The sequence below is a fragment of the Papio anubis genome, chromosome 4, assembly GCF_008728515.1.
Source record: "Papio anubis isolate 15944 chromosome 4, Panubis1.0, whole genome shotgun sequence".
Classification (NCBI taxonomy): domain Eukaryota; kingdom Metazoa; phylum Chordata; class Mammalia; order Primates; family Cercopithecidae; genus Papio; species Papio anubis.
The window spans coordinates 139,532,876-139,551,178 of record NC_044979.1 but is presented as its reverse complement, the minus strand read 5'-3'; the positions used below and the strand labels follow the sequence as shown (position 1 = coordinate 139,551,178).

The window sequence follows — 18,303 nt, the reverse complement described above, 5'->3', positions numbered from 1 at the left end:
TACGCACGCGCCGGGCACCTCCTCTGTCTCGCGCGCTAACTTTGCAGCCCCGCCAGCCAATCAGAGTTAGCGTCAGAGAACGAGTGCCGAGGACTCACCAATCGGAACTAGGAGGCGGGCCGCGGTGGAGGCAGTGGCGAGAGGGGGCGGGGACAAGGAGAGGGCACGCACAGTTCTCGCTGCCGGGGTCTCTGCCGGCCAATAGGAGAGGCCTAGGGGCTGAAGGCGGTGGGGCGTGGCATTGGCGGCTCCAGCAACGGGAGGCCGTCCCAGGGAGGGCCAATCGGAATAAGGAGGTGGGAGAAACCTAGCCAATTAGCGTGCAGGACGGGCAAGGAGGGTGGGGGGCGGCGGAGTCTCCTGCGGACACCGCCCGCTCCCGAGCTTCTGTCAGGGGAGCTGGGCGTGCGGGGGCGGCTGAGGAGGCGGGAAGGCGGCAGTGGTTGAAGGGGTGATTGCTGACTAGCGGGGAGGGAGTGGGCAGCGATGGTGATGGCGGCGAAGAAGGGCCCGGGCCCGGGCGGCGGGGTCAGCGGGGGCAAGGCGGAGGCGGAGGCGGCCTCGGAGGTGTGGTGCCGTCGGGTGCGGGAGCTGGGTGGCTGCAGCCAGGCCGGGAATCGCCACTGCTTCGAGTGCGCCCAGCGCGGGGTCACCTACGTGGATATCACCGTGGGCAGCTTCGTGTGCACCACCTGCTCCGGCCTCCTGTGAGTGACCGGGAGGGAGTGGCCGAGGTCGGCGTGGGGGGACCCCGGGGACCCGAGGACGGGGTGGGGAGGCCGGGGCTCCGGGGCGCGAGAGAAAGAGGCCGAGGTGAGGCGCGGCGGGGAGGTCAGGGAACGCGCCGGCTGTGGGGACGGGGTCGTCTGCTGCAGCGGTGTCGTGGGGAGGGGAAAGGGCAGGGGAGAGGAAGCAAGGCCGGAGTCGCGCTGCAGAGAGAAGGGTGGGGGTGCAGAAGGACGCCCGGAGAGGGACCGAGAAAGTCCCCGAGGGAGGCGAGGCAAACTGTAAGTGGGGAGGGAGAAAGTGCGGAGGATGGAAGGGAACTCGGGGTGGGATGGGGTGTCGGGACTTAAAGGGCCAGAAAATGACATGCACCTTTAGAGGGAACTTCATGCAAGTGGAAAGCAAAAAGGAAAAAGGTGGGGAAAGCCGGCCTGGAGATGGACGAGTACCTTTCTTCCTTCGGGCTTGTGTCCCTGCTGGAGTGTGAGATGCGGAAGCCAGCTGAAACTTGGTTGAAATTCCTATGATTAGAGTACAGGATTTTAAAATAAAAAAAAATTTTTTAATAGGCGAATTAACCCAGATTGACAGCCTAGAGATAGTAGCTGGAAGGGAGCCATGGTCCAGAGTTCAGGTGTAGATACTAATCTTAGCAGGGCTTTGAAATGTTACCCAGAAGGTAAAACTCTTATGAAATCTAAGAGATGAGAGCCAATGGGTTACCCTGGTAGAGAGCTTAGCTTTTTCAAACGTTTGCACATCTAGGTGAGCCATCCTGAAGGTTAATCATTTACACCTTTAAGCTCCCTGTTGCCATGGCTGGATCCTGGTGATAGCATCCAGGAAACTCTTTCTAGATTTTGGGGGGGCTTTGGTGCATCATCTGAGTGCTACACTTGGCATAGGTACTGTTCGGTCACGCCAGAGTGAATTTACAGCCACAGTTCTAGCCTAGATTTCTGGCTATATAGTAAGCCCCCCTTCACCCCCCTCGGCACTCCTCCTACCCCCAAATTAAGATATTATTTGGTGGCCGGGCGCGGTGGCTCAAGCCTGTAATCCCAGCACTTTGGGAGGCCGAGACGGGCGGATCACGAGGTCAGGAGATCGAGACTATCCTGGCTAACACGGTGAAACCCCGTCTCTACTAAAAAATACAAAAAAACTAGCCGGGCGTGGTGGCGGGCGCCTGTAGTCCCAGCTACTCTGGAGGCTGAGGCAGGAGAATGGCGTAAACCCGGGAGGTGGAGCTTGCAGTGACCCAAGATCCGGCCACTGCACTCCAGCCTGGGCGACAGAGCGAGATTCCGTGTCAAAAAAAAGAAAAAAAGAAAGATATTATTTGGTTAGATGCATGATTAACATCTGATATCAGGCCTGGATCTCTGTTTTTTTTTTTTTAATAAGTTTGTCAAGGGATTTATTTTGACAATTTTTTAGTCTTATTTTAAGACTGTTGTTTTTGTTTTGTTTTTTTTAAAATGCTTTCCGGCTGGGTGCTGTGGCTCACTCCTGTAATCCCAGAACTTTGGGAGGCCAAGGCAGGCAGATCATGAGGTCAAGAGATCGAGACCATCCTGGCCAACATGGTGAAACCCCATCTCTACTAAAAATACAAAAATTAGCTGGACGTGGTGGTGTGCACCTGTAGTCCCAGCTACTTGAGAGGCTGAGGCAGGAGAATCACTTGAACTCGGGAGGTGGAGGTTGCAGTGAGCCAAGATCATGCCACTGCACTTCAGCCTTGTTGACAGAGCAAGACACTGTCTCAAAAACAAACAAACAAAAAAACCATTCCCTATCTTGATACCTTTAGGAGCCAGGGAGCAAGAAGTATTGTTCTTGCAAGACAGATGGGAGAACAGAAGCAAAGAGAGGTTTTGTAACTTATCCAATGCCATATGGGGGTTGCTGTTTCCAACACTTGTTTGATATTAGTGATGATCATGGCAGACCAGCAATGAGGATTTAGTTCTCCCAAGATGCAGTTTGGAATTATTTACTTCATTTTAACCTCCTTTGCTAAACCTCTCTGGGTTCTGATCAACCTCACTTGTGGGTTGTAAGGATGAATTTGACTTTGGTCTAAGTAAAAGCCATCGTGGCTCTTGGGATAATGATTGAGAACCCAAACAGTAACGTGTCATAAACTGAGATAGACTCAAATGAAGCAAGAGGACAGAGACTCGGAAGTGGGTGAAGAACTCTGGGGACAGATTGAGCAACGTTTAGGAATATGTATAGGGGTCGGGCTCGGTGGCTCACGCCTGTAATCCCAACACTTTAGGAGGCCAAGGTGAGCAGATCACCTGAGGTCAGGAGTTTTGAGACCAGCCTGGCCAGCATGGTGAAACCTCATCTCTACTAAAAATACAAAAATTAGCCATGCATGGTGGCAGGCGCCTGGTACTCAGTAATTCCAGGTACTCAGGAGGCTGAGGCAGGAGAATTGTTTGAACCCAAGAGGCGGAGGTTGCAGTGAGCCGAGATCGTGCCACTGCACTCTCCAGCCTGGGTGATGGAGCGAGACTCTGTCTCAAAAAAAAAAAAAAAAAAAAAAAAAAAAAAAAAGAGTATGTATATGGTAAAGTAGAAAGAGAAAGAGCTGATTCCTGAAGATCCTGCTATGAAAACGGAAATCTCATTAGTCTGAAGAGAACTAAAGAGACGCGGAAGGATGAAACTGATGGATAAAATTGAGTAAGTGGGAAGTGCTGACATTGTTATCATTATTTTGTAGATCTTTGTTAAAATGTCCCACAGATAACATTTCCCTTATAATATCCCTCAATCAGGACACAAAGAAAGGTAAGTATCTGGGACACATTAAAAACCTGGTTTCTTTTTTTTTTTGAGATGGAGTCTTACTTGCTTAGGCCGGACTGCAATGGCGTGATCCCAGCTCACTGCAACCTCTGCCTCCCAGGTTTAAGCAATTGTCCTGCCTCAGCCTCCTGAGTAGCTGGGACTACAGGCATGCACCACCACATCTGGCTAATTTTTGTATTTTTAGTAGAGATGGGGTTTCACCATGTTGGCCAGGCTGGTCTCGAACTCCTGACTTCAAGTGATCCACCTGCCTCAGCCTCCCAAAGTGCTGGGATTACAGGTGTGAGCCACGGCACCCAGGCTGCTTAGCTTTTTGGTAAAGCATTATGAGACTAAATCAGGGAGTGATTCTCACGGCGGTAGAGGGTGTTTGGGAAATGAGAAGCTAGACCAACCCTTTGTTAGCAGGAAATGAGAGTGAAGTGAAAGATCAAGAGGCTAGGCCAGTAAATGTAGCTGAATTGAAGGCATGTTAAGAGTCTAAGGAGAGAAATTTCAGGAGAAACTCTGCAAGAAAGCTGAAGTTTCCCTATAATTAACATGACAAGGGCGAAGCATATAATCCTTGTAAAGGGGTCTTAACACAGTATTACCTGTGTCCCTTTGATGTGCTGTGAGAAGGAGTGGGAGCTGGCAGGTGGGCTGTAAGGCAGAATGTGAGGCAGGGGATGCTTATTTCTGGAGGCATGGCTCCATGGTGGCACGGAGACCAATTAGCATCTTAAATCCGCATGATTAATTACCTGTAGATTAGGGTTTATTGTTAGTGGGAAGTGAAAATTGTGGTCGGCTGACAGCCTGCACGTTCATTCATTCGGTCAGTCAACATGAACTTATTCAGTGCCTGTCAAGTGCCAGACACTGTTTTAGGTACTGGAGACAGAGTAGTGATAAAGTTCGCATTTTCACAGAGCTGACATCCTAGTGGAAGCCATGGACTATAAAGAAATCGTTCCGTATTGCTAAAGGCTGTGAAGTAAAATGAAGCTCTGTGGGTTAGAGTGATACCAAACTGAGGTTGATGCAAAGAGAATTATGATGATGATGATTATTATTATTATTAATAGTTGCCCAGGCTGGAGTGCAGTGGTGCGATCTCGGCTCACTGCAACCTCCACCTCCTGGGTTCAAGCGATTCTCCTGCCTCAGCCTCCCCAGGGAGCTGGGATTACAGGTGCCCGCCACCACGCCCGGCTAATTTTTTTATTTTTAGTAGAGAGAGGGTTTTACCATGTTGGCCAGGCTGGTCTCAAACTCCTGACCTCAAGTGATCCACCTGCCTTGGCCTCCCAAAGTACTAGGATTACAGGCATGAACTACTGTGCCTGGCCTTGAGAAGAAATATTCTTTGTTAAAATAAAGAGGATATTGAGGGAAGAAATTGAAATACCACACTTAGCATCATAGCCAGAGAAAGGAGACAGCAGGATGACATTATTTTAAAGGCCAATTTTCTGTTCAGTGTGTTACAAATATGTCTCCTTCATAAGGGAATAGAGTCGTCTGGGGGCAGTGAGCAAACTTACTAGAATTCCCAGCTGGCTGGATTGGCCGATGTAGCAAAGTTGACGGTTCCTGCCAAAGTTGAATTTCCTAAGATCTGAAGAAAAACACATATTTTAATATTGGTGGGTGCGTATGACTCTGCCTGCATCCCTGCATGTATGAGCTCATTCTTGTTCTCTCTCTTTAATGAGAAATATTTTCTCAGCTGTAGCAAAAACCCACAGCGTTGGTGTGAGGGCTTGAGAGAGAGGCTGCTAGTTTCTGCTGTTCCTAAATTTACATACATACTGCCACAATTGTAGGTCCCACACCTGACCTAGTTTTATTCATTTGGTTTTCTTCCAGTACCTAATTTCCTTAACCTAGATGTGGATCTGTTTAATTTCCCCAACATACACATATGCTTGTTTGTTTAGTTACATTTCTAACTCTTGGAGGACGAATCTGTCATTTGAATCTTAAGACGGGGTAAAAATTGCTGCTAAAAAGCATCTATTTGCAAAGCAGTTATTTAAATGTTCTTTCTTGTTCTGGTTTGCCTGAATGCTTCTGTGGATGAACCACTGTTCCTCAGAAAGAAAATGGATGTTGAGGCCTGAGATCTCATTGACATAAGGATGGACACTAACTTTGACACCCAATTTTTTCAGCAAAGTATGACATGTTTCCTTGATGTAGCTGTTTGGGTCCATCTTCAATCCATCGTTCTTCAGGCGTTGGTAATAGATACTTATCTCTTCTACTTCTACCCAACTTTACTGTGATCACAGGAGTCAGAATTAAGGTGGGCAGAGCTCTGGGCTGGGTGTCAAGAATGCACTTGACAGCTCTTTATTTGTGACAAGTTCCTGCCCTCCTTGTCCCTTACTTTCCCTGTCTGACTTGCTGATGGTTCTTAGTTGAAGCATTTTAATCTCCATGGGAGGAAAGGTATAATACATTGTTCAATAATTCAGTACTTTTCCATCTGTCTGAGTTGGAGAGGTACACATGTACCTTGCCCCTGTTTTAGTCCCATCCCTCCATCCCCTCCTCTGTCATCTTTCTTTTTTTTTTTTTTTTTTGAGACGGAGTCTCGCTCTGTCGCCCAGGCTGGAGTGCAGTGGCCGGATCTCAGCTCACTGCAAGCTCCGCCTCCTGGGTTTACGCCATTCTCCTGCCTCAGCCTCCCGAGTAGCTGGGACTACAGGCGCTCGCCATCTCGCCCGGCTAGTTTTTTGTATTTTTTAGTAGAGACGGGGTTTCACCGTGTTAGCCAGGATGGTCTCGATCTCCTGACCTTGTGATCCGCCCGTCTCGGCCTCCCAAAGTGCTGGGATTACAGGCTTGAGCCACCGCGCCCGGCCTGTCTGTCATCTTTCATGTTGACCTCTGTTGGGCAGAGGTGGACAGAGTCTCACTAAATTACAGATTTAGGTGCTGTTTCATAAGGGGCGCATGAACCACTTGAAAAGCCCCTAAGGAAGTAATAAATTACTAAAGGGATGAGAAGAAGCTCGACGGGGGGGTGGTGAGAGAGGTGAGGGCCGAGGGAGAAATGTGAAAAGGATTGAGGTTGAGCCTAAAGGGAAGGGCGGCTGGATGCTATCAGGAGTCTATCTGACTCTAATCAACAGGACAGCTGCTTATCATTGCTGCTGAGGAGGAACAAAGGAAATGGATTGAAGCAGAATTTAGATCAGGAGGAGGTTGCCTAAAATTAGTGAAATTGACCCTGGAGCAGGGTAATAGGAGAGCCTTCCTCTTAGGCACTATTGAAAGTTCCTAACAGGGACTCTTCATAGCGATATTTGCATCCACCATAAGAGCTAAACTGGTTTAGTTGTACCCTGTTCAGAAGCAGAGGAGTGAAATCCCAGAGCAGAGAAACACGATCTGGGGCGTATGAATCTGAACACAAATGTTCAAAGGCAAGGATTTCCCAAGTCCAAATTTGGCACAAATGAAAAAGAACTTGGGTGCTGGGTGGAACTGGTTTTTTTCCATTGTTGACCTGGCAGAACTTTCTTATCTGAGCAGCTGAGCAGGTTTGATGCTTTTATGAAGCAAGATAGAAGCAAAAATATGGGCCAGCATGAGGGTGATGATCACAGAAAAACAAAAGGTGTGGTATTTGTGGAAATAGTACTATGCTTAATGGAATCAGAGGGGAGACGGGAGGGGGGGAAAAAGAGGACCGGGCAGACGTTAGCCGCTACACATACAAGTGGCTTCAGCTGCCAAATAATTCAGACTACTTCAAATGCCCTTTAGGTGCCCTGTGAAAAAGAGACTGAAGTGGATAAAGACAACCTGACTGACTGGAGTCTTGAGTCCTAGTAATAATGTACTTTCAATTGGAAAAACTTACTCTATTCTGAGAAAATAAATTGATCTTTGTTCCTCCCCAGCACTTCCTGGTTAGAAATACCAGAATGAATTTGCTGTGATTTCTTCTTTTGGGAGGAACCTGAGAGTTATGTTGGGGAACTGGGTGCAAGTAGGAGAGCTGGGCCTGTTTAATTCCAGGCCAGTGACTCACATCTGGTCCGCTGCATGACCCTGGTATATACCCAGTGAAATGTAGCATACCTAGGCCACATGATTTTAGCTACCAGGAGGAAGGGGGCTCTTGTTTCTAAATTGCTTCTTTTGGCCAGCAGTGGCCTCTCTCTGATTCAGAAAGAAAAACTCTGACTCACAGGCCATGTAACTAGGCCCCCTTCCTAGGCTGCAGTGTTGCCTCGTAGAGAATTCTCCCTGCCCCCAGACTGTGGCTCTGGTTGTACAAAATCCAGTCTACAGACATCAAGGTCAGAGCAATGCTTTTTGTACTGTGCTATGGAAACATCCTGTTCCATCAGATTCATTTGGCCCAAAGCACCTAAATCGTTTCTTATTTTCTCTGCCTTCCCATCATCCTATCACATCCGTCCGGCCCCCCCACCCCTGCCGCCCCCACCAAAAATAAACTCTTTTAGTCCAGGCTCAACCATAAGTTCTGTTCTAAGCATCCCATCTTGATTGATGCCTGGGTTGAGTCCCGCCTCCTCCCCCTAACAAGGAAGCACACCTCCCTGTTTACAGTTCGCTGACAGTTCCTGGTTATCCATTCAGGAAATGTCAATGACCTTTTTGTGATAGGCTTAGAATCTGTTTTTCTAGTGTAAACATAATACGTTTTACCTTCCCCATGACCGTTTCTCTTCCTTCCGCAACTGCTGCACCCTGGAGTCACGTTCTCCCTGATACTTCAGTGCCTGACTGAATAGAACCCTACTGCAGTGAGAAGTACTTTTGTCCAGGCTTCCTGGGTTCTTGTGAGCTCCTGGTGATAAGATAATTCGGTCTTATAATTTTTGTATCCCCCACAGTGCCTCCTATAATGCCTTGTGTTTTGGCAAAGTAAATTTTGTTTGTAGGAGGTGAAGGAGAAGACCTTTGAGATCACAGGGACAGTGAGGTCTGGCTAGACTTCAGAAAGCCCTGACATTCTGAAGGGGAAGGGCCTATTGGTTAAGGTGAGAAAGGGTATAAAAGCAGGCTGGCTAGAATTAAAAGCAAAACCAAACCAAGCCATTAGCAAGAGAGGCCTTAGGAGAGAGAACCGACTATCTCTGAAATGTGATCGACTGTCTCTGAAATGTGATCAGAAGACAGTCTTCAGGGCAGATCGAGCTTAAGAGCTATTGTTTGACATGTAGTAACAAAGCCTTGCTTTTGTTTTTCCCTGAGCTTATCTTTCCTTGGGGGCATCAGTCCTCTTTGATATTGCTTGTCTTTTATAAGAGCATTTTTGATACCCTTTATACCTAAAGGTCTAGCAGCAGAATTGCTGCAAACAGCGTCAACTGGAGCCTCCAGTGTCCTGTCCTTTGTTAAAATCCCATAATGAGTAATTTATCATCCGCAGGGTGGCCGCCCTTTACTGTTCACTCTGTACTGAGTCCGCCCACTCCCTGCCCCCCACCCCCGGCCCCCGCCCCGCTTTTGCTTACACGCTCACTGCCATTCTCCCAGACTTGGCAGGAACACTTGGATTCTATGTGTGCACCTGTTAGTGTGAATGTATGTTTTCCCTACCTTCTTTGTGAATTTTCAGGATTTTCATCTGTTAAGTATTTTTGTCTCTTTTTTTTTTTTTTTTTTAATTTATTTATTATTATTATACTGTAAGTTGTAGGGTACATGTGCATAACGTGCAGGTTTTTTACATATGTATACTTGTGCCTTGTTGGTGTGCTGCACCCATCAACTCGTCATTTACATCAGGTATAACTCCCAATGCAATCCCTCCCCCCTCCCCCCTCCCCGTATTTTTGTCTCTTTTTCCCCCTTTGCTCTTCCTGAGGACGTCGTCAGCCAGGACCCTATTCTAGATTTTTATTTGAACAACTCCATTTGGCCATTTTTTTTTCCATGAGAGTAAAAGTCTGAAGAGGCCTCATCTGCTGAGACTGCTTCCCTCCTGGTCCCAGGGTCTAGCTTGTTTTGGTTTGGGCAGTTTTGTTTTAATCCAATGAGGGTAGTAGACCTAGACCAGAATACAACTTAAGGTGCAAGGACAGGAGAACCTATGAAGGCCTGCCTGACTTGGCCCCAAGTTTCCTCTATTAGAACACTCCTAAGACCAGTTGAGTGGGGACAAGGAAGCTTTCCCTTCTCTTATAATCTCCACAGGGTTCCTGGAGGCAGAACTGGATTCCCAGGGAGTTAGCAGAACATACAGAGGAGGCACAAAAGCATTGCCACAGGATACATATTCCTCGCCCATGCCAGCCTCATAGCGCATGGTTGAACTTGACTTCTTGCTTTACTGAGAGTTATAGAAATAAGAAAGTCAAATATTTCTTTTCCTAGAGATGGCTTCCTGAAAGAGAGGGACCCTCTCCATCCCACCACCACTCCACCCTTCTGTGTGGACTCAAGGAGGGCCAGCCGGGCTAGAGACTTTTTTGTCACCAAATCCTGTCTTTGTTAGTGTTATCAAGAATAGTCCTGGGCCTTCATTTTTGCCTTCCCTCATGCTTGAGGGATTTGTGTTTTTGTGGGCCCTGGTATCTTGGGGATGGGCTGCAGGTCTAAAGCAATGATAAAGTAGGAAATGGGAAGTGGTCACGCGTCTGAGTTCCCAGAAGTACCCCCTCGACCTACAAGCTGAACACTGAAACTACTGGGATCTGAGCCAGGGTAGAGGAGGTTTCTGGATGGGTGGGCTCTGCCTTTCCTCTCCGGAATGACTGGGATCACAGGGTGTTCCTGACTCTCTCTTCCCTGTCTCTTTGGAGACTTCTTTTTTTTTTTTTTTTTTTTTTTTTTTTTTGTGGTGGGAGCGGGGCGGAGGGACAGAGTCTTGCTCTGTTGCCCAGGCTGGAGTGCAGTGGCGTGATTTCGGCTCACTGCAGCCTCTGCCTCCCAGGTTCAAGATATTCTCATGCCTCAGCCTCCTGAGTAGCTGGGATTACAGGCATGCACTACCACGCCCGGCTAATTTTTGTATTTTTAGTAGAGATGGGGTTTCACCATGTTGGCCAGACTGGTGTTGAACTCCTGGCCTCAAGTGAGCTGCCTGCCTCAGCCTTCTAAAGTGCTGGGATTAAAGAGGCTGTACCTGGCCTCTCTTTGGAGACTTCTAATGTCTCCAAAATATTCCAAATATTTCCCTTCCTTCCTGGAATTAGGAAGTAGCTTCAGATGGGGGGGTTCTGGGTGGGTGCGGTGGCTCAAGCCTGTAATCCCCAGCACTTTGGGAGGCCGAGACGGGTGGATCACGAGGTCAGGAGATCGAGACCATCCTGGCTAACACGGTGAAACCTTGTCTCTACTAAAAAATACAAAAAAACTAGCTGGGCGAGGTGGCGGGCGCCTGTAGTCCCAGCTACTCGGGAGGCTGAGGCAGGAGAATGGTGTAAACTCGGGAGGCAGAGCTTGCAGTGAGCTGAGATCCGGCCACTGCACCCCAGCCTGGGTGACAGAGCGAGACTCTGTCTCAAAAAAAAAAAAAAAAAAAAGGGATGGGGGGTTCTATCTGAGCTTAGTTTATATGCTATTGTTTCACCTTTTCTGCCTCCTCCCCCTCCCATGAACAGCCTGCCGTGCTAACTGCATTATACTTCTCTTTCTTCCTGTTTCTCTCCCGCAGGAGAGGGCTGAATCCCCCTCATCGTGTCAAGTCAATCTCCATGACAACTTTCACTGAGCCTGAAGTAGTATTCCTGCAATCCCGTGGAAATGAGGTGAGCTGCCACCGATGGAGTGGTGAGAAGGTCGCCCTATCTGCAGGTGGGGCTTTGTCTCAAGATTGTAGGGAAACCTTATGGTTTCATTTTTGGTTGAGTTTCTCTGAATTTTTTCATATGTATGATTTCTTTCCTTAGGTATATTTGTATATTTACAGAATCTTTATTCTGTTATACAAATCGTGGTTTGTCTAAGCTCCTTTTTCAGGAGTCAGGGGAAGTAGCAATATCTTTGTAGGATGTGGCACCTGAGCAATGGAGGGGTAGAATGATCAGAGCTCCAGAGCATGAGCATTCAGAGTTGACTGGGCCAGCCTCTCTGAGGAAGCTCTCCTGGAGCCAGCTCTGCTGCCTTAAGCCTTGACCACCTGGGTTTAAATGCATATCTTTTACTTGAAAGTGACTTGTAAACCCCTTCCCTAGCTAAATCTGACAATCAGAAGTTGCTATCCTTGGCGTTAGCAGTACCCCTAGCTTATGGGTGATTGGTTTACTTAGAGGGTGTCCTCAAGGGCCTCTGCAGGTGTCCTGGAAGCCAGAGCTCTGAAAATTGTCCCAGACCCTACCCTTATCGAAATTTAATTCTCCATAATTCTTATGGCCCTCTATTTTCCTTTTTCAATACATGTCACAAAATGTGATTATAACTTTAGTTTTATTTATCTAAGACATGACCGCCCCATTGGATTATAAACTCTGCAAGGACAGGAATCATATCTGGTTTGTAGATAGACTCAGATCCTAGCACTGTATTTTTATTTATAATACAGGAGGCAGGAGAATTGCTTAAACCCCGGAGGTGGAGGTTGCAGTGAGCCGAGATCGTGCCACTGCACTCCAGCCTGGCGACAGAGTGAGAATCCATCTCAAAAAAAAAAAAAAAAGGAAGTGGTATCTTTTATATTTCCTGCTTTCTGCTCCCACTCCTCTGACACCTTCATTCTTTTAGGTTTGCCGGAAGATTTGGCTGGGTCTATTTGATGCTCGGACATCTTTAGTACCAGATTCCAGGGATCCTCAGAAAGTGAAGGAGTTTCTCCAGGAAAAATATGAGAAGAAGAGATGGTAAGGAGTAGGAAAGAGGTTGCTATGGAAACGTGTTCAAGACATTCTGCATCTGACAGTCCAGTTTCTAGAGTTGAATTTGACCTTCTCACAAAGGCTAGACTTGGGTTGAGTCTGTTCCACTCCCATTCAGTTACAGGTAAAATAAATCTACATGAAAGGACAACTTGTTCTCAGTCACTAACCCTGCAGATTTTATGTCCTCTCTTTTGGAGAGATAATAGACTGATTAGAGTCGGGAGGTAGGCCTGTGGGTGTTCATTTTTATAGCTCAGCTGATCTTGTATATGGAGAGAGATGGCAGGAAGCACACAGCCTATAGTTTTATTCCTTTAACCCATCATTTCATGATTTTTTTTTTTTTTTTGAGACCAGGTCTCACTCTGTTGCCCAGGTTAGAGTGCAGTGCCACAGTCACAGCTTACTGCAGCCTCAGCTTCTTGGGGCTCAGGTGATCCTCCTACCTCATCCTCCCCAGTAACTGGTACTACAGGTGTGTGCCACCATGCCTGGCTAATTTTTATATTTTTTGTAGAAATGGGGTTTCACCATGTTGCCCAGGCTAGTCTCAAACTCCTGGGCTCAAGTGATCTGCCCGCCTTGGCCTCCCAAAGTGCTGGGATTACAGGCGTGAGCCACCACGCCCAGCCTTGTTTCATGATTTATATGTACAGCCAGCCCTCTGTATCTGTAGATTCTGCATCCATGGATCCAATCAACCTCACATCAAAAATATTTGGGAAAACAGGCCATGCACAGTGGCTCACTCCTGTAATCCCAGCACTTTGGGAGGCTGAGGTGAGCAGACCACTTGAGGTCAGGAGTTCGAGACCAGCCTGGCCAACATGGTGAAACCCTGTCCCTACTAAAAATAAAAAAAAAAAATTAGCTGAGTGTGGTTGTGGACACCTGTAATCCCAGCTACTCTCCAGGCTGAGGCAGGAAAATCGCTTGAACCCAGGAGGCGGAGGTTGCAGTGAGCTGAGATTGTGCCATTGCACTCCACCCTGGGCAAAGAGACTCTGTCTCAAAAAAAAAAAAAAAAAAAAAAAAGGCTGGGGGCTGGGGGGAACACAAAAAATAACAATACAACAATAAAAAATAATACAAATAAGGCCAGGCACGGTGGCTCATGCCTGTAATCCCAGCACTTTGGGAGGCCGAGGCGGGTATATCACAGGGTCAGGAGTTCAAGACTAGCCTGGCCAACATGGTGAAATCCCGTCTCTACTAAAAATACAAAAAATTAGCCAGGTGTGGTGGTGGCCACCTGTAATCCCAGCTACTCAGGAGGCTGAGGCAGAGAACTGCTTGAACCCGGGAGGTGGAGGTTGCAGTGAGCCAAGATTGTTCCACTGTACTCCAGCCTGGGCAACAGAGTGCGACTCTGTCTCAAAAATAATAATAATAATAATACAAATAAAAAGCAATACAATATAGCAACTATTTGCATGTCATTTACATTGTAAATGATTTAAAGTATATTAGAGGAGGTACATGTTTGATATGCAAATACTTCACCATTTTATATAAGAGACTTGAGCATCCTGTCCTCTGATTATGGAATTGTCGGGGGATCGTGGAACCAGTGCCCTGGGAATACCATGGGACAACTATATTTTGTCTTTCTGATGAAGGAAACAGCATCTCCATTCTCCCTTACCTTTCCTCTCCCCTGGTATCACTTCTTGTGGGATCTCCGGGGTGTGTACATGTTGGGAGGTAACTGTGAGGTAGAGAAGAGAATGCAGAGAACAAAGAGATTGATGTGGATAAGACCACACTGTGGAGTCCCTCCTAGGGATGTCCTCAGGATTAAGGTGACACTTACCGAGTAGGGGCCACCTACACTGTAGTGGAAGGGAATTGTCTCGGCAGTAGCAGGAGCTGGCAGGATAGAAGTGTGGATTGTCAGCACCTAGAGGATGAGGTGGCAGGCAGCTTTTCTGTGGAACTGAGAAGAAGGAGTCTGAAGAAACACCCAGGAAATAAAAGAGGGGGACCTTTGCCAGGTGCGGTCGCTCACCCTGTAATTCCAGAACTTTGGAGACTAAGGCAGGAGGATCACTTGAGGCCAAGAGGTTGAAACCAGCCTGGGCAACATAGCGAGACCTCATCTCTACAAATAATTAAAAAATTAGCCAGGCATGGTAGCGTGTACTTGTGGTCCCAGCTATTTGGGAGGCTGAGGCAGGAGGATCACTTGAGCCTGGGTGGTTAAAGCTACGATGAGCCAACATTGCCCCACTGCACTCCAGCCTGGGTGACAGAGCGAGACCCTGTCTCAAAAAAACCAAAAGATGTTCAAGGGGATGCTCAAGATAGGCAGAACTTTGCTAAGTTGCTTGGTTGCCTTCATAAAAGGGAATTAGTAGAGAAAAATGAGCATAGATTTTGACTCCTGTAACCTGTGTCTTCCCAAACACCTAAGCTGAGCATGGTCCAAAGTTTTATCCCTCTCTTTACAGCCTAACTATTCTTTCTCAAAGGTATGTCCCCCCAGACCAAGTCAAGGGGCCCGCTTATACCAAAGGCAGTGCCTCCACCCCTGTGCAGGGCTCCATCCCAGAAGGAAAGCCCCTTCGGACACTTCTGGGTGATCCTGCACCGTCTCTCTCAGTTGCTGCCTCCACCTCGAGCCAGGTAACTCTCAGATCTGCTCATCATGTTTCTGTTGAGATTTGGGAGACAGGAGTGTCAGTTTCCTGAATCAGATTCCCCGGACTTAGCAGACAACAATGCAGGAGCTGTGAGTTGGTTCTCGGTCCTGCTGTTAACCCGTATCTTGTATTTGTCACTTCTGGACCTCCTATCTTTTGGAAGTCAGAACCCAACAGGAAGTGGTATTTAGGGAAGTCAGAATATCAGCTCCAAACCTGAGCATTCCATCAAAGAAACACAGAAGGGGCTGGGATATGGTGTCCAATACCTGGGAAAGTTGAGGAGTAACAGCTGTGGGGGCAGTGTTGGGCAACATTCCTGTATATCTCAGGGTTACCTTGGCTCATGTGCTGTAAAATGTGTGGTTCTTAGAGCAGGTGTACTGAGAAGACGATGATATGAGCTGTAAGAGGGGCCAAGGCAGCTGCTGCCCAGGAAACTTAGGTTGAGGGCAGTTACTCACTGTCTTCTCTCTCCACCTGCCTATCTGAGGGCAACTTGGGGAGCCAGAGGAGGGCCTGAGGCATGTCTGGGATTCTAAGGGCTGTATGCAATTCCTTCTCCTCCAAGCCCGTCAGTCAGTCTCACGCTCGGACATCCCAGGCCCGGAGCACTCAGCCACCTCCCCACTCCTCTGTCAAAAAAGCCAGTACTGACCTGCTGGCTGACATTGGTGGAGACCCCTTTGCTGCACCCCAGACGGCACCAGCTTTTGCTGCATTCCCTGCCTTTGGGGGTAAGTGAGTTTTGGTATGGGACCCTCCCTACAGCATATATACTTACAACATGAGAGATACAATCCCTGGAGGTGACCGTGTCTCTAGATCTTCTCATGCAAACAAATGTGAAGGTCACTCTGAAGCAGCAAGGCTGGGAGGATTGGGGTCAAATAAATACAGCCAGGATTATGTTTGGGAGTTTGATCCTAAAACATTACAGTTGAGGGCTCCTAGCACTTCCTTTTAGAACACTGGAAATAGCCTTTTTTACTGTTTTCTCTCTCTCTTAAAATGGTAGGACGGGGATTATCATGTGTTCCATTTCACCAAAGATTATTCTTCCCCCAAATCAGCAATAGCCAGTAGAGGGTTGAGTAGCGTAGAATCTGTTTTCCTTTTTAAAAAATTTTCAAGCCGGACACAGTGGCTCACACCTGTAATCCTAACATTTGAGAGGCCGAGGCAGGCGGATCACCTGAGGTCAGGAGTTCAAGACCAGCCAGGCCAACATGGTGAAACCCCATCTCTACTAAAAAAATACAAAAAACTAGCCGGGCGTGGTGGCGGGCGCCTGTAGTCCCAGCTACTCGGAGGCTGAGGCAGGAGAATGGCATAAACCTGGGAGGCGGAGCTTGCAGTGAGCCGAGATCGCGCCACTGCACTCCAGCCTGGGTGACACAGCGAGACTCCATCTCAAAAAAAAAAAAAAAAAGAAAAAAGAAAAAATTAGCCAAGTGTGGTGGCACGTGCCTGTGGTCCCAGCTACTCGGGAGGCTGAGGCAGGAGAATTGTTTGAACCTGGGAGGCGGAGGTTGCAGTGAGCTGCAATCGCGCCACTGCACTTCAGCCTGGGTGACAGAGTGAGACTCCGTCTCAAAAAAAAAAAAAAAAAAATTCAAGCTCCTTCCTCCATGAAAAAAAATTTTCATGCCCCAAACTAGGCCCTGACAAAAATGTTAATGCCTCATGGAGTAAGGATAGAAGAGGGCAGGGAGTGAACCTGGAGGCCCTGGGTGCCCCTGTCCCCCTGTGTGGGTCTGGCTCTTGGCCCCAGGCCCCACCCATTTCCCTCTGAAGAGGACCCTGTGGAAAGGCAGATGTCCTATAAGAGTGGCCTTTGGCCTTTAGAATTAGTAGATATATTACATAGATAGGCATATACATTTTCTTTTCTTTTTCTGTTTTTGTTTTGTTTTTGTTTTTGTTTTGAGTCAGAGTCTCATTCTGTCACCCAGGCTAGAGTAGAGTGGCACAATCTCGGCTCACTGCAACCTCCACCTCCCAGGTTTAAGCAATTCTCATGCCTCAGCCTCCCAGGTAGCTGGGATTACAGGCACGTACCACCACGGCCAGCTAATTTTTATATTTTTAGTAGAGAGAGGGTTTTACCATGTTGGCCAGGCTGGTCTTGAACGTCTGACCTCAACTGATCTGCCCGCCTCGGCCTCCCAAAGTGCTGGGATTACAGGCGTGAGCTACCACACCCGACAATTTTCTGTATAACCTTTATGTTTCTTCCACCTACAGGTCAGACACCTTCCCACGGGGGCTTTGCCAACTTTGATGCCTTCAGCAGTGGCCCCAGCCCTTCTGTGTTCGGAAGCCTCCCTCCAGCTGGTCAAGCCCCGTTCCAGGCCCAGCCAACTCCTGCGGGTAAACTCTGCCCCACTGGCTTCCTTTCTCTTCCAACCATGTCCATTTGTTCATGTCCATAAATCAGCCTTCATTCATATCCTCACTATCCTAAAGAGCAAAGCAGCAAAGCACAAAGAGAAGCAGCTCCAGGAGAGGATGAGCGTGTCTGACACATTCTTGTCAGGGAGAGGGGGCTCTACTGTTCTGCTTTTTCATGAAAGGAAAAATGACTAAGATTGCAGCAGGAGCTGTGTGGGTTATACACTAGGAAACCTTTCACTAGGAAGTATGAAAGACCTGAGTCCTAAACGGATGTGACCTTTTTCTCTAAGGTGCTCTTGTCTGCATAGTACACTGTCCCAAAGGGTCAACGGTCAAGGTAGTCTCCAGAAGTCCTCATCCATCCCACTAAGACCAAAGGCCTGTAGACTCTACGTTGCTGCCAGCACAATGGCTCATGCCTGTAATCCTAATACTCTGGGAGGCTGAGGTGGGAGGATCACTTGAACCCAGGAGTGTGAGGCTGCAGTGAGTGATTACTGTGCCACTGCACTCCAGCCTGGGTGACAGAGTGAGACCCTGTCTCAAAACAAATAAACATACAAAACCAAAAAACTATGCTATTTAGCCATTGCAAGAGACTCTTCAGGCCTTCTTAAAGTATTCTGCTCCTTCCTAAGCTCTAGATGTCGAGTCTTCATAGCCTTTGGGTGCCTTCTGCCTTTGGACATCCTGGACAATGGGAGGGCAGCTGCAGTGCTCGCTGTCAGGCCCAGATGTCTGGGGAAAAGCCAGTGACATACACTCTTTCTTTTTCCCTTCCTCTACCCATCCTTCTCTTCTCCACCCTCACTGCCAGCCAGTCGGATGCTAACTGAAAGTTACAGCTTTGGTAAGTTATTCTCCCCACCCCAGAGCCTACCCAAGCGCCTCTGATCATAGAG

General features: G+C 47.9%; 1 protein-coding gene across 4 annotated transcripts in view; it reads left to right on the top strand.

Annotated features, from left to right (window-relative positions):
• The first annotated feature begins 317 nt into the window (after window positions 1–317).
• The window catches only part of AGFG2 (ArfGAP with FG repeats 2), a 29,400-nt gene continuing 11,414 nt past the window's right edge, over window positions 318–18,303 (top strand). For 2 of the 4 annotated variants that reach the window (XM_009199213.3, XM_021933464.2), the window contains exons 1-7: window positions 318–707; window positions 11,183–11,276; window positions 12,229–12,344; window positions 14,834–14,987; window positions 15,576–15,741; window positions 17,252–17,377; window positions 18,219–18,251. In XM_009199213.3, the coding sequence (XP_009197477.1) occupies window positions 487–707; window positions 11,183–11,276; window positions 12,229–12,344; window positions 14,834–14,987; window positions 15,576–15,741; window positions 17,252–17,377; window positions 18,219–18,251 (910 nt within the window). In that variant the 5' untranslated portion in view covers window positions 318–486. The remainder of the gene's footprint in view (window positions 708–11,182; window positions 11,277–12,228; window positions 12,345–14,833; window positions 14,988–15,575; window positions 15,742–17,251; window positions 17,378–18,218; window positions 18,252–18,303) is intronic. The other 2 variants (XM_009199214.3, XM_009199211.3) reach the window with 1 other exon arrangement.